Source organism: Aquarana catesbeiana, linkage group LG05, assembly GCF_042186555.1.
Source record: "Aquarana catesbeiana isolate 2022-GZ linkage group LG05, ASM4218655v1, whole genome shotgun sequence".
NCBI lineage: Eukaryota > Metazoa > Chordata > Amphibia > Anura > Ranidae > Aquarana > Aquarana catesbeiana.
This window is the reverse complement of record NC_133328.1, coordinates 306,144,806-306,160,721: the sequence shown is the minus strand read 5'-3', so window position 1 is coordinate 306,160,721 and position 15,916 is coordinate 306,144,806. Positions and strand designations below refer to the sequence as shown.

At 44.1% G+C, this 15,916-nt stretch overlaps 1 protein-coding gene across 1 annotated transcript in view; it reads right to left on the bottom strand.

Annotated features, from left to right (window-relative positions):
• ELP2 (elongator acetyltransferase complex subunit 2) overlaps positions 1-15,916 on the bottom strand; it is a 357,175-nt gene that overhangs the window by 306,910 nt on the left and 34,349 nt on the right. The window contains exons 5-6 of the mRNA XM_073630833.1: positions 3,377-3,454; positions 2,386-2,450 (exon numbers count right to left, since the gene is read on the bottom strand). Of these exons, the coding sequence (XP_073486934.1) occupies positions 2,386-2,450; positions 3,377-3,454 (143 nt within the window). The remainder of the gene's footprint in view (positions 1-2,385; positions 2,451-3,376; positions 3,455-15,916) is intronic.

Here is a 15,916-nt window from a genome sequence, read left to right as displayed (position 1 = left end):
ATCGCCCCAGTGTAAAAGCACTTAGGCTTTCATACTGGGGAGCATTGAGAGACTTTTTCATGCGCTTTACTGGCGCTTTTTTTAGTGCTAAAACACCTCCAGTGTGAAAGGGGTCTTAGGGGAGCTGTGCAGCAGGAATACCTCCCAAAATTCACCTGGGTTGAGGGTGGCCATGTCATTTGAGACTCCAAACAAAGAATATCTGACAAATCTGCAGGAGCATTTTCTAACAAATAGAAAATTTGCAATTTGGTATTAAAGAAAAACCACTGAATTTTCCTCTTCACAAATCTGTTAGCTCATCTATTTCTGTCATGGTATACAGAAACATACTGTAGAAAAGTGATAGCAGAGAGAAAAAAAAAAAAAAAAAAAAAACCAATAACCGAGTGGTCCATCGAGTCTGCCTCAATAAAGTGGAGAAAATAATGATTTGATCCCCTTCAGATTTTGTAGGTATGCCCACTTACAAAGAATTAAAGGGTCTATAATTTTTATCATAGGTGTATTTTAAATGATAGAGACAGAATATCATGCGCTTGGGGTGGCATTCCTTTAGAACGCATGCGCTAGTGGTGTCACTGGCTGCATGTAATGTAAATATCTCCTAAACAGTGCTCGTTTAGGAGACTGCTATATACTGCTGATGAAAAAGGGTATTTAGCAGTTTATAGTTACTAAAACAATTGCATTTCCATGTTCTGTTTACTGTGGAAGACCAGATATAGTAAATGCAGGGTCCTGGGTTTAGTAACACTTTAAAAGCTCATTGAGCCGTAAGGTAGACTGAAAATTTCAAACATACCCCACTATTGCTTCTATTGAAAGGCAATTGCAGGAAAACTTGACGCCATTGTCCTTAGAAGCAAAATTTTGGATTCTGTGTTACAGATCTGAATGCAGTGCATTTACACACATGTGTTAATGTCTCCATTAAATAAATGCAGCTGCATTCAGATCTGTAAATAAAATATGGTTGCAAAGGCCTTTTTTTTTACGGCAGTGTGAATGGGGCATTAATGTTAGCATTAAACGCATGAAAAATGCATGTTGATGCTATAGGCATGTTGGTTCACGTTACTGTCAGCATTAGCATTTTTAGCAAGTGTGAACAAAGCCTAATGGTGTCATGCTGGTAATATACGTTGGCTAAATGAGACTGGTTGGTTAGCATTTCTATGTCCATTACTAAGCACGTTGCTGGATTCTGGTATAATTGAAATTTGTGTTTTATGAGGGTCAAATTTTAAGGGTAGCAGTTTTGGATATTTTTGACTTTTCACATATTGTGCAGACTTTTAATTTTGCACCATTTACATACTGTATTTAGTGCACAGTTTAAATCACCTATTGATTTATAGAGTTTAAAAACATATTTCTGTGTTTGTTTTTGTACTCACACATTTATGTATTGATTGCAATATTTACACTTTTGTTTCATCTTCTGGTGTTTTTATTTATTGAATTGACAATTCACTAAGTGGGTTGAGCACAGCACTGATTCAAACACACATGATTTTGGTCACGTTGTGCATGCAGGTTGTTATTTTTGGGCTGATGTGCTGAGTTATTTATTCACATTAATATAAAATTTACAGTATAAGACAGCATTTCCATGTTTTTAATCTAAGTTGCATTTAAATATGTAGCGAGACACACAGCCAGGAAACAGCAAATTATAACAACAGGCACACAACAAACGTACAAACAGGTTAATATGCAGGCAACAAACTGGCAATTTAATTGGTCTCTCCCTCTGGTGGATTTTCCATTGACACAAAGTCTGTCTGCGCTTAGTCTAAAGCCGACCATACACTGATCGAAATTCGGGCAGTTCAGCAGGAACGTGCCAAATTTTGAACTAATGTATGGGCAGGGAGGTTGAACAACAGACGACCTGCTGATCGACTTCTATACAACCGTAACTGTTGGATTTTACCAGCTCGATCAGCATTGCTGGCTATAGCCTCCCCGCTGTCGGAATGAAAAACCTCAGCAGGGTGAAAATTTACAGCCTGCTGACTTTCCGCTTTATAGAAGCTGGAGTTTCGGAAAGGGGTTCAAGAGATCATATTTTAGTATTCAGCAACTCCATTTCAGGCAATACACTCTACATAAAGGTTAACGGTAATTACAGAAACATGTTTTTTTGTTCCTCCATCCAGTAATTACAAAAAGATAAGAAACTGCCTTATTACCTAAGACTTCAAAATACAGACTATAAATGAGAATTGTTTTTTTGCAATGGTTATCAAGGCAGAGCTAATGTAGTCACTGCAGCAGCCATGAAAGACAGCAGCAGGCTATACATCAAAGCTGATGAAAATAATGTTCATTTTTTTTTTTTACAAGTAAATCATTACCTACTGTGAAAGGAATAACTACCTGCCCATCCTGTTTAACATACAAATGAACCCGGCTGTCATCTCCTCCGCAAGCTAAAATGGGCACTGTAAAAAAGAAGAAATAAATAGTGAGAGAATTTCATCAGACTAATAAGATGCAAGCAGTAAGAAAGACACTACAATGCTACAAATTACAAGGGCAGTGTAGACAGAAGTTACAGAACATTGCAATGTGATAAGTCAGTCTAAATTTACTAGCACTAAAGAGCAATCAAGGCTCTATAGCAGATGCATTGATATAAATTTATAAGTGCAATTTGGGAAAAAAAATAGAAATCAGCTGTAATAACATTTGCCTGATTCACACTTAGCCCTGCCTCTACTTTATATGTATATATTTTATTACCGCTTTGCAAAGTGCACTGGCCACACCTGCCCCATTGATACCCATAGATTTCTATGAATCCCTCTTTCAAGCATTTCCTGACACTGGAGACAGTCACATAGAAGTCTAAGGTTATGGACTGTGCAAGCATGTTCAGCACAGAAAAAAAAAAGTGACTAGAATGAGAGGCGTTAAAAGGCTTTAAATGCTTCCTGACTCGACATGAGGCTTCAATTTTGAAGCGACGCAACGCTAACGCTTTGTGTGAACAGCACTATGTGCTGTCTATTGTATCTTGTGCATAGGCGTTTGAGGGGTCTTTTTAACGCTTGTCAAATGCCTACTCTTAATGCCAGTGTGAACTCAACCTTATGTAAACTGAAACATTAATTGGCTGGTAACACGTAGAAACTGCTAATACTCATCTAACCTAAATCTGAAAACCAATTGGCCTCTATAGTCTGCCAAAAAGCAGTGCTTTATTTATTCAGTTGATAATGGTGACTGAACTACTAGCTACCTTTACTAGGGCAGCCATTGTTCTGCAAATTGACAGAAGGTAAAAGTTATACATTTTCATAATTTAAGAAATTTAAATTCCTTTACCTATTTTCCGAATTCACTTTTTACCACAACCCGTACTTACCCTGCGTGCCAGGTAAAACAGATAGGCAGACACCCTGTACAAATCCATTCCCAAATGACAAGGTTTGGAGACATTCAGCTTAAAAAAAAAAAAAACACAAGTAAATAAAATGTTAGGCATTTTCACCTTTAAAAAACCTGGTAATGGTGTTAAAAGGATGGCTTTTAAAAAGGTTATGCTCAGGCCAAAGAGTACAATTGACATTATCTGTCTCTTGACTGCAGCAAAAGCAGATATACACTAAAAGTATTGAACTTTCAGCACAAAGATGTCCAAAGATATTAAAGCGTTTGTTACTCCAACATTTTATATTCTAAATATGTGCCAGCTGTGCCATGTACTTGTATGAAAATGTATCCTGTTCTCTTTGTATTGCTTCCTTTGTGTGCAGTAACTGGTGATCCTACCAGTCACTCTGCTTTCCTGTTAAAAGCTGACCACATTAGGCAGGAGAGCACACAGTGGTCAGTTCCCTACTCAGCCTGCTCTCCTCCAGTGATCAGACTTGTCCTAAACGCCTCCCCTGCACAGCTTTTCACTGAGAAGTTCAGTGTGCTGTTGCTTCTCCTCCCAATAGCTCTTATGCAGCTGAGAACAGAAGGAAGGAACAGAGGCGCTGTAATCATTTATAAAAAAGGGGGAAAAAAAAAAAAGGTATATAATGTTATTTTATATCTATACACACGATTTGCCCTTCATTTCAATTTTAAACTGAATGGGTTGTTTTACAAGTTGATCGTTTACACTTTAAAGTGGTTGTAAAGGATGCATTCTATGCATGATGATAAAAAGCCTTCTGTGTGCAGCAGTCCCTCTCAGCCCCCCTAATGCTTACCTGAGGTCCATCTAGATCAGGGGTCTCCAAACTATGGCCCTCCAGTTGTTCAGGACCTACAATTCCCATCATGCCTTGTCATGTCTGTGAATGTCAGAGTTTTGCAAAGCCTCATGGGACGTGTAGTTCCGCAACAGCTAGAGGGCCGTAGTTTGGAGATCCCTGATCTATATCCAGCGATGCTGCTGCCTCATTGCCTGAGGCAGCAGCACGGTGCCATTGGCTCTCACTGCTGTCAAACAAAGTGAGTCAGCCAATGAGGAGGGGACGGGGCCAGGCCACGGCTCCATGTCTGAATGGACACAGGGAGCTGTGGCTCAGGTGCCCGCATAGCAAGCTGCTTGCTGCGGGGGCACTCAACAGGAGGGAGGGGCAAGGAGCACCAAAGAGGGCCCAGAGAAGAAGATCTGGGCTGCTCTGTGCAGAGCAAAACTACTCTTTTTTTTTTTTTTTTTTTTTAGTTAGACCCCTTTCACACTGGGGCGCTTTGCAGGTGCTAGTGCGCTAAAAATAGTGCCTGCAAAGCGCCCTGAAACAGCCGCTGCTGTGTCTCCAGTAGGGGTGCGCATCTTCACTGGTCTCACGATTCGATTACGATTATCCGGTCAACGATTCGATTTGATTCCGCGATGCATCACAATTACTGATGCGCTCCCACTTCCGCTTGGGATGCCTAGGTGGCCCTTCCTCCCTGAAATCTTCTGGGACACATCACAGTTCCCAGAAGATTGCCCGGCTGTGCAGGACAGCTCAGTGAGGCAGGCGCACCCGGCTGTGAAGCTGCAAGCTGTCACAGCCAAAATGCCCACAGTAGTATTGCCAGCGCCGTGGACAGGCAGGGGAGAGAATGGAGGGTTTGGGTGGCCACGCCGCTGAATAGTGGGACAGGTGAGTGTCTTTTTATTAAAAGTCAGAAGACACACTTTTTTTGTAGCTGCTGACTTTTAATAAACAAAAAAATGTACTAGGTGGCCCCTCCCTGCCAGCGATCTTCTTGGTCCCAGAAGATTGGCTAGCCAATGGCAGAGCGCAGTGCGGCTCGTGCAGTCTGCGCCCGGATGTGAAGCCATAAGCTGTCACGGGTGGGTGTCAATGCCCACAGTAGATATGACGGCGCAGAGGAGAGGGAGAGGAGCAAGGCTCCGTGCGGCCGCATCGATGGACCGTGGGACAGGTGAATGTTTGATTATTAAAAGTCAGCAGCTAAACTTTTTGTAGCTGCTGACTTTTAATAAACAAAAAAACGGGTGGAACTCCACTTTACGTAGTGCACTAATCCGGTGCACTTCAAGGTACAGGAATTCACACACATGGCTGCTGGGAGGCCAGGAGAGATTACAATCCACAACTGACAAACAGCCCTGTGAAGTTCCTGTACTACTGTCTCTGTGATGGCATTTCTCTGGGCTCCCCTGTTTGCACCTTCCAGCACACTAGGAGTTAACACAGTGGAATGTGCAAACTGGGGGGGGGGGGGGGGGCAGAGAAATAATGTCACAGAGCACATGTAGGAGACAGTGTAAGTAGAACAAAAACACGTTTGTACTCTACATACAGCTGTTAAAATACCTGTGTGGTAAAAAAATGCAGTTATAATTCATTAAGTGCCCACCGCTGTATCTGCATTTTAAAATATATGCAGCTTCATATCTTATTTTTAAGTCTGTGTAAATATATATAACTGTGTTTTTGTCAAAATGGCTTTTGTTAAAGCGGGGTTCCACCCAAATTTTGAACAATATCTGTATGTATTCTCTTCCTTGCCTAGATGCTGACATGCCGTTTAAAAAAATTTAAATCGCTGTAATTACCTTTTATTTTTCTATTCTTCTTTGCACTTCCTGGTTCTCCTCCCGTGGGAGTAGGCGTGTGTCTAGCCTCTCCCAGACTCCTGGGAGCTAGTCTCAGGCTTCCCAGGATGCCACTGAGCATGTGCGGGAATGAGCGGTGAATGCTGGGAGCACAGCATTCACCGCATCCAGGAAATAAATGCTTGTGGGCTTCAAATGCCCACAATGAAGATGGAAACCGCCTGCAGTGAATAATATAAGATATTCTTTCCGACGAAATCTGACACAGGCGGACATATTACACACAATATGTGAGTATGTAATGCTGAGAAGAAAAGTTTGTGAATGAACTCAAAAAAAAAAAAAAAAAACACGATAGATAGGTGGACCCCCGCTTTAATAAATGCAGTTGTAATCCATTAAGTGGTGATCGCTGTGTGTGGTTTTTTTTTTAAATATATGCATCTTCATACTTGTTTTTTTTAGTCTGTGTATAAAACTGTATAAGGCTCGGTTCGCACTAGGGGCGGCACGACTTGCAGGTCGCCTCACCGAGGCGACCTGCACAAGACATCCACGGCGACTTGCAAAACGACTTCTGTATAGAAGTCTATGCAAGTCGCCTCAAGTGTCCCCAAAAGAAGTACAGGAACCTTTTTCTAAGTTGGAGCGACTTGCGTCGCTCCTATTATGCCCTGTACACACGGTCGGATTTTCCGATGGAAAATATCCGATCGGAGCGTGTTGTCGGAAATTCCGACTGTGTGCGGGCTCCATCGGACATTTTCCATCGGATTTTCCGACACACAAAGTTGGAGAGCAGGAGATAAAATTTTCCGACAACAAAATCCGATCACGTCAATTCCGACCGTGTGTGGCCTGTTCCGACGCACAAAGTGCCACGCATGCTCAGAAGAAGTTCCAAGACGGAACAGCTCGTTCTGGTAAACTTAGCGTTCGCAATGGATATAGCACTTTCGTCACGCTGCAATGTTCAAAATGGTTTAATACAGCGCAATCTCTTCTTCTTTATAATGTGACAAGAATATATTAGTTTTGCTGCTCATATTCACACACACTTCTCACAAACTTATTTCTTTACTATTTATCGTGATTCCCTCAATATATTTTGATTTATCACATCTAACAACATATTTTTGTATATTTTTTATATATTTTTTGGCTTTAATGTAGATTCTTTTTTTGTGTTTGTATTTTATTTTTTTTTTTTTTGCGATTTTGATTTGTACTCCCGAAAATTTGTGTGTGTGTTTTTTGTGTCAAGTTCCCACAACACCATTGATATGTTGTTCTATTTAATCTGTAGGAGATTGTTTGGTGTTGTTGTCTCTTGTTAATTTCACATTTTATGTTAGAAATGTACCTGAATCGTCACCAACAAACTGTCCTTTTTGGATGAAAACACACACAGGAGAGTAGAATTTATCTAAAAAATTTTATTAAGGGGTCACAACTAAACAAAGAGGGAGGCAACACTGGAGAAACTGCAGAAGTGGGTGAAGCCTTGGACCCCCAGGGCAGACATCAACTTTTTTTAAGCAAAATTGGTGGCCTGAGGAGTCCATATATAAGGGAGGGCAGTGTGGTCCAGAAGTCCCAGAGATCCGGAAAGCAGCAGATGACATCTGTGTCCCCAGGCTGTGGTCATACGAGAGACTGCATCTTCTGTCAGACCAGACTGAACCCAGGGCCATCACTCTTTGGTCTTCCTTCCACGCTTCCTTCCACGCTGTGGCTCTGGTGGTGGAGTTGTGGCAGCAGGAGGAGGAGGAGGATCGTCCATCTCAATGACATCCGTCTTGGGTGTTAGTTCCCCACTCACCCCCTTACGTAGGACTTTGTACAGAAGGTCCTCACAGAGCCTGCGTTGACCCTCCTGCATGCCCTGCAGTCTGGTGACAGCCATGCAGGCAAAGGCCTCTTCAGGAGTTGGTAAGGATCTGAGGGACGCAGAAGCCTCCTGGATCAGCCTTAACGCTGAATCCTGCACGGGACTCGGAGTGGCCTTCCTGGCTCGTTTATATGGCAAGCGGAGGGGAGGGACCTGAGACTCAGTCAGGCTGCGACTGGTCCCTGGCTTCTCTTGGCTGACACTTAGCCCCGCCTCCTCCTGGCTGCCACTAATCCCCGCCTCCTCCTGACTGCCACATTCCACAACCTCCTCCTGGCTGAGGTCTTCCTGTGTATGAAAAAGGGACATATTTTTAGTATTTTTTATATCAATCACACACAATTTTCACCTCCTGACTGTTGCAAATCTGTAGAAGAATGCTATACCTGACTCCAGCTGGGCTCCTCCACTTCTTCATGGCTGGAAGGCCCAGGTTGGACATCGGAAGCCTCAGCTGGGATGGAAGGAAGAGTGGAAGGAAGAGTAGAGAGGGATTCCCTGACTTCAGTGTGGTCTGACAGAAATCGCAGTCTCTCGTAGTACCACCGCCTGGGGACATAAATGTCATCTGCTGCAGCTCCTGATCTCTGAGAATCTGTGACCTTCTTGCGCTCCCTAAGATAAGTGCTCCTCAGGCCACCAATTTTGGCTTTTAAATAAGGGATGGTTGCTGTGGGGACCACCGGCTACACCAACTCCATCAGTTTCTCCAGCGCTGCCTGCCTCTTCTGTTTGTGATTATAGTGGGGGTGTCTCACTTGCCACAGACAGGGCAGCTCCCTGTACTTGTCTATGAACAGGGGCAGGAAATTGTGGTCGTTGAACCCATCCATTTTCTCTGCAAGACACATCACAAGACAAACCCTAATGTCAGGCAAAACTCCCCTAATCTTGTTACAATATAGGCTTCCATTTCGAAGCAGTATAGGCCCAAGTTTAGATCTTACCTTCGTTATCACGATCGGTGTCTCCGATGCTCCTTCCTCCGCTCACAGATCGTACGTAATACGCACGTGTGTTACTCTTTATACACACTGCGCATGCGTATAACTCCGCCCGCCCCTGACGTTCTTTCTAGTCTATTACCCGCCCCTTTTCGTTTGGCGCAGTGGGGGAAGAGCACATGGCGGATAGACAGCAGGTGCATTCTAACTGTAGCAACGAGGAGGAGGAGGAGAGGCCGGAGCCTGAAACGTCCCGATCCAGAAGGAGATTTAAGGACTCAAATATGTCCTTTGGGGAGATGTTGGAAATGGTGGACATCCTGAAGAAGGCCGACTATGATGGAAAGTATGGGCCTTACCCCAACCCCAATGTCCGAAAGGCCAAGATCATGGCGAAAGTGGTCAGGAGTCTGCACCGGAATTTCGGGGTACGACGATCGAAAGATCAGCTCAGGAAGCGGTGGTCGGACCTGAAATTACGAGAACATGAGCAGTACAGAAAGATCCGGAGAGTGCTGCAAAAAAGTAAGTAGTTGTGCTGTGTTCCTATTCTTTTTGTGTTTATTACGTTCGTGCTGCTCCATGTGCTTTTACGAACTGTTGTACAGTTTAAAATGGCAACTTTCATGTTCATGGGCACATTATTCGTTCGGATCCAACATTTTTCGTTCCAACTATAAAATACCATTGTTTAGCCCATATGCATTTGGCCACCATTTTGACGCCCTATACTTGTCTTCAAAGAATTGGGTTGTGTAGATGGCTTTGTTACTAGAATGAAATGCAAACTAGATTGTGTGTAAGGAGAGGACACTGAGCAGCTGTTTTCACATCTGGACACTGGAGCACTAGTGTGGGACACAAGAACACCATTTTTATTAGGGGGCCACACAGGTGCTCCAGTGTATACTATAGGGGGGGTCTCCATCTGTGAAGCTTGTACCAAACAGGTAAAGTATTGCATGTTGACAAAGGACACTAAAAATGCTACATCTTGGAACTCTGCTAAAATTGACAATTGTACCACACTTCGCCTGACAAGTCGCCCCTGTGTGAACCGGCACTAAGCCGCTCATGTGACTGCTCAGTCCGGCCCGCATCTCTCTCCTCTCAGTCTCAGGTCTCTCCGACTCTCCTGACGTCAGTGGGAGTTCTCAGCCCCGCCCACCAACTGTAGCTATCAGATCAGAAGAGAGGTGGGCGGGGCTGATGTCAGGAGAGACAGAGAGGAGAGGGGCGGGCTGGACCGAGCAGTCACATGAGCGCCGGGATATACAGTTATATACACAGATTAAAAACGAGGTATGAAGCTACATATATTTAAAAAAAAAAAAAAAAACACATACAGCGATCACCACTGAATGGATTACTATTGCATTTAATAGCAGAATCACTGTCACATGTGATTTGGTGAATACCTTAAGAAATCTGCACATCATCCACGGTGGTCACCTACCTATGGACTTTATGTTTATATATTTTTATTGGCACAGGGTGATTTTTTTTTGAGATTTCTTATGACACTATAATTTTGATTGGTCAAATGTATGGTCACTTTATCACATTAGAGTGTCACTGTTAGCGCCGCTTATATTAATTTTCTTAATTTTGTATTTTGCAAGTTAATATAGTTTATAGTATTTATGTTTAAAGTGGCAGCTTTGCAGGTTATACACTTTATATACACTTGTATATACACTTTGATACACACACATTCCTTAGCGCAGTGGTGGGAACCCAGGTGGGGCGTGATTTAGTACTTGGTTACCATTATTTACATATTTAATAGCAAAAGCCATTTTGACAAAAAACGCTCGGGGTACACATCTGGGAGGGGCGGGGCAAGTCGGGACGACGTCACACCCGACATCGATTTTTCGGGGGGCTTGCATCGATGCCGCATCGGGGACCCCCGAATCGCGATGCAGCGATTAAATTCCACACCCCTAGTCTCCAGTGTGAAAGCCCCGAGGGCTTTCACACTGGAGCGGTGCGCTGGCAGGACGGGAAAAAAAGTCCTGCTAGCAGCATCTTTGGAGCGGTGTGTATACCACTCCTGCCTATTGAAATCAATGAGGTACCGCAGCTATACCGCCAGCAAAGTGTCCTGCAGAGGTGCTTTGCTGTGGTTTTTAACCCTTTCTCGGCCGCTAACGGGGGGTAAAACAGCCCCGCTAGCGGTCGAAAACTGCCGCTAAAAATAGCTGCACTTTACCGCCGATGCACCTCCCACCCCAGTGTGAAAGGGGCTTTAAAAATAACAAAAAACGAGACTTTAGTTTCACTTTAACTGCCCCACGTATATTATACTGCAGCAGGGTAGCCCTTAAGCGCAAACTCACGAACCTGAAGGTGATATTTTTTTCTTCAGCTCCGTGGCATGCACCACCAGAGCCCCGCTCCCTCTGTGATTGGACACAGCGAAAGCTAATCAGCGGAACCTGCCAATCGTTCTGAGGAGAGGCAGAAAGACAGTCTGCCTATGTAAAGAGGGGAAAATGGAAATCTTGTGTTTCTGCTAAGCAGAAACATGGATCTCCATTTCCCCCCAGTCAAAGCACATCCACCACAGTTAGAAAGCACCCCCTAGGGAACACACTTAACCTTTTGATCGCCCCTGATGTTAACCCCTTCCCTGCCAGTGTCATTAGTACAGCAACAGTGTATTTTTTTTTTAGCACTGATCACTGTAATAATGTCACTAGTCCCCAAAAAGTGTCCAATTTGTCTGCCACAATGTTGCAGTCCCACTAACAATTGCCGATGGCCGCCATTACTAGTAAAAAAAAAAAAAATATATACACTAAAAATAAAAATTCCATAAAATAATCCCATAGTTTGTAGACGCTATAACTTTTGGGCAAACCAATCAATATACGTTTATTGGGATTTTTTACCAAAAATATGTAGCAGAATACATTTTGGCCTAAATTGATGAAGAAATTTGATTTTTTTTTTGTTTTTTAAATGGTCAGGTTTTTTTGTTCATAGTGCAAAAAATAAAAACCGATCAAACACCACCAAAAAAAAAAAGCTCTATTTGTGGGGAGAAAAAAAGGACATCAATTTTATTTGGGTACAGTGTCACATGACCTCGCAATAGTCAGTTAAAGCAACGCAGTGCAGTATTGCAAAAAATGGCCTGGTCAGGAAAGGGGTAAAACCTTCGCACGATTGTCAGTTAAAGTGCCGTATTGCAAAATATGTGGCCTGGTCATTGAGCAGCCAAATCTTCCGGGGCTGAAGTGATTAAGAAATGCTTATGTTTATGAGGCTTTGGAAATATATTGGCAGGTAGAACAGATCACATATACATATCTTAAACTGCATAAGGCCTCAAGCACACAGACAGTTTGAGGCTATAATAATCGCATACAGCTATTCACTTCTATGGCTGGCTGTGTGCACCATCTGTGGCTGCACGAGAAACACCACAGATTTAACAACAGACCAGAAATTAAAGCAGAGGTCCACCCAACACTGCAAAAATTAAAAGCCAGCAGCTGCACATACTGCAGCTTCTGACTTTTAATAATTGGACACTTACATGTCCTGGAGTCCAGCGATGTTGGCACCGTAGTTGATGTTTCCACCGTAGTTGATGTTTCCATCAGCTGTCGGGTGAATGCTGCCTCCACTGCGAGTAAGGGAACACAGCAGTGTAGCCTTACGTCTTCACACCAGGAACCCTACTGCGTATGCGTGAGGCTCTGCTCCTCTCTCCTACTGGCTCAGCGGCCAGGGGAGGAGGAGGGCGCCTGGGCGGTGATGTCAATACCCGCGGCTGAGGCTCTCGGAAGTGGGAACAGGATACCTGTGAAAGCTAGGTATCCCTGAAAGGTGCCAAATGTGGCACCAGAGGTGGGGAGCGGAGGTTTCACTTTTGGGTGGAACTCCGCTTTAAAGTGATTGCAAAGTCTTGCGTTCTTTTAGTTAAAAATAACAAACATGCTATAATTACCTGCTCTGTGTAGTGAATTTGCACAGAGCATCCTGGATCCTCCTCTTCTCGTGAGTCGTGACGTCACCAGATTCCCCGCCCACCTCTATACTCGCACCTAGGGAGTGAAAAGTGAGTCGGGGTTGATCGGTGCGGCGGAGGGACATGGCTTTTCAGCTGAAAGGGAGAGAAGAAGGAGGGAGAGAAGAAGCAGAAGCAGCTGATGAAGACATGCAGGGAGGAGATCGGTGCTCACAGCTGTTCCCCACTGCACCGATCATCCCTGCCTGTCCCCCGCATCTTCCTCCTCATCCAGCGCCCGTGTTCTCCTCCACCACCACCCACCCCCTTCTGCTCTGGCCCTCCATGTCCACCTCACCTGGCCCACTGTGTCTGCCTTATCTGCCCCCCCTTGTCCCCCACAGCCAGCTTCCCTCCTCTCCTGCGGTCTGCTGGGGGGGGGGGGGGGGTGTCAGGATGGAGAGCGGAGGAAGGGGCCAGTAATTACAGTGAATATGTCCAGCCCCTTTCTTTTCTGAATGGGACAGAGAGTGTTCGGTAACGATCGCTCTCTATGTCCTGTGATAACTGAGCAGAGTAACCCGTTTGTTACTCTGCTTCAGTTTCATCTTCAATGTTGAGAAAGTAACTGGGGAATCTGTGTCCACAGTCCTTTCTCTGTCTCAAAGGGGAGATGTCAGGGGCCTGATATCTCACCAAGGCACCCAAACAGGGCTAAAAAAAAAAAAAAAAGAAGCACACACACACACACACACAAACTGCAATAAATTGTAAAAAAAAAAAAAAAAAAAAATGTAAAAAAGTACTGACCCCCAAAAAAAGATTATGAAAAAAAAAAAAAAAACATAGAAATAAAAAAAAAAAAAAAAAAAAAAAAAAAAAAACCACACACACACACACACACACACACACACACACACTATTGACACCGTCCACTGCCCCATACTTCCACCCAAAAGCACTGTGAAAAAGATATTTAAAAAATAACCCCCCCCCCCCCTCAAAATTAAATAAATTAAATTGTAAAAAAATTAATAATTAAAATAAAGAACTACTAACACTGTCCTACTCACACCATCCTGCACACACTACCCCACCACTGTACACTCTACATTCCTAAATGCACATGCTACTTACCTCCATACACTCTGCACTCCTCTCCTGCACATGCTACCCACCTCCATACTCCTCTTCTGTACATACTACTCTTCTCCATACACTCCGCACTCCTCTCCCGCACATACTACTCATCACTATACCCTCCATACTCTAGTTCTGCACATACTACCCACCGCCGCCCACCCTGCACTGTACATTCCCTATTTAACATGACCACATTCTGTAAGTCATCTCACACTGTATTAAACCACACCCCTTTAAGCCAATGCCCAATATTTTATGCAATTGTAGCACCCTTTAGTAGTGTAGGTGCTAGAGTTAGAGTTGTTAGTGTGTAGGTACATTTTAGGCAGGCCTGGCTGGCAGCCAGACCTGTTTGTTTTTGTTTGATTTGGGCTGGGGAGTTGCTCAGGGTAGAAGCTGGGTGACAAGCAGCATCACCAAGACCTCCCTCTCCTTTCCAGAGCTCTCTAGAAGGTTCTGGAAAGAGAGGAGGGGAGGTGGCGCTGCCTGGGTTATTCTGAGGAGCCGGATTGGGAGAAGTTCTCGGGTGGAAGAGTTGGAGATGAAGTACTGAGGCTGTTGGGCCGTGGAGGGAGCTCCGCAGTCTGTGGGGGGGGGGGGGTTGGGCGACCTTGGAGTGTGCCTATGCTTGGGTGCAGACAGGGTTCTCCAAGAAAACGTGGTTGTCCTGGACAGGAGAAGCAAGAGAGGACAGCAGGGGAGTGTACTGCCGGGCAAGTCTCCAGGGAGAGGAAACATCAGTTGCATCCAAGAGGGCTGGTGAGTGACATGCAGTGCCAGGAGGACTGGGGAGGCACACCTGAAAGGACTGGGTGCAGTCGGAGATGGGTGCAGAACCAGAGGAGAGGCCTGTGGTGTCGTGAGCAATGGAGTCGGGTAGCTGCATAGAAGGAATGGATGGCTGCACACCAAGGTAGTGGAAAGTCTCTTTATTGTAAAATTCATAAACATGAATGACACCACAGGATGAGAAAAGCAGGTACAGGTAGACACGTTTCATACAGCAACGCTGTGCTTATTCATTACCCTGACATGTTCCACTGACATCCCTTAAATAGCCCCCCGCCCCGCCCCACCCCCCCCCCCCCCCCCCCCCATGTGCAGCACAGGTGAGGATGAAGTCAGTGGAACATCTGAAAAAACTCTCAGACGGTCCGTGTTCCTCCGATCCGCTCTGCAGACGGATAGAAAAATAGGATTTTCTTCCGTCCGCAGAATCGGACGAGAGCGGAGCCGGACAACATCGGGTGTTAGCGGATGTACATCCGCTGACACCCGCTATCCCATAGGGATGCATGTATGTCCGTATTTCATCCGAAAACGGATGGATGAAATACGGACATACGGTCCGCATGTGTGAAAGGGGCCTTATAAAAAAAAAAAAAAACAAAATGTGTCAACAGAAAAATCGTTATAAAAAAGGAAAAACAAATTGTGAACAAAGATTTAAAAAAAGGAAAAAAGAAAAAAAAAAAAGAAAAAAAAAAAAAAAAAAAACACACAATATATCTCAATAAAATATCATAAATGAATATATAGCCTATATGTGTGTTGAAACCAATCTTGTAGGTACAAACATGTGTATTATTTTGGATATATGAGTGGACCAAAAAAGACAAGACCATAAAGCTATATGTTTGCATTAAGAAAGGGAGAGGGATATGCATGAAGAAAAAATGCATAAAAAAAAAAAATGAGAAAGATTGTCCATAGAGAATGTGTACAGTAGATAAAGTATGCACACCGCATGGATCATATGGGCTGTGTATACATTGTGTGGGAGAGAGGCATAGCGGACAATCAATTATTCATAAAAATGGCTTACATCCCACTCGAAGTTCATACCTACAAGGATGAGAGTCTGCAGATGGAAAATCCAGTATACCTCTCTCCGACACAATGATTGAAAAACTTCACCCCCTCTGCTGGGTACCCCAAACTTGTCTATAATTTGA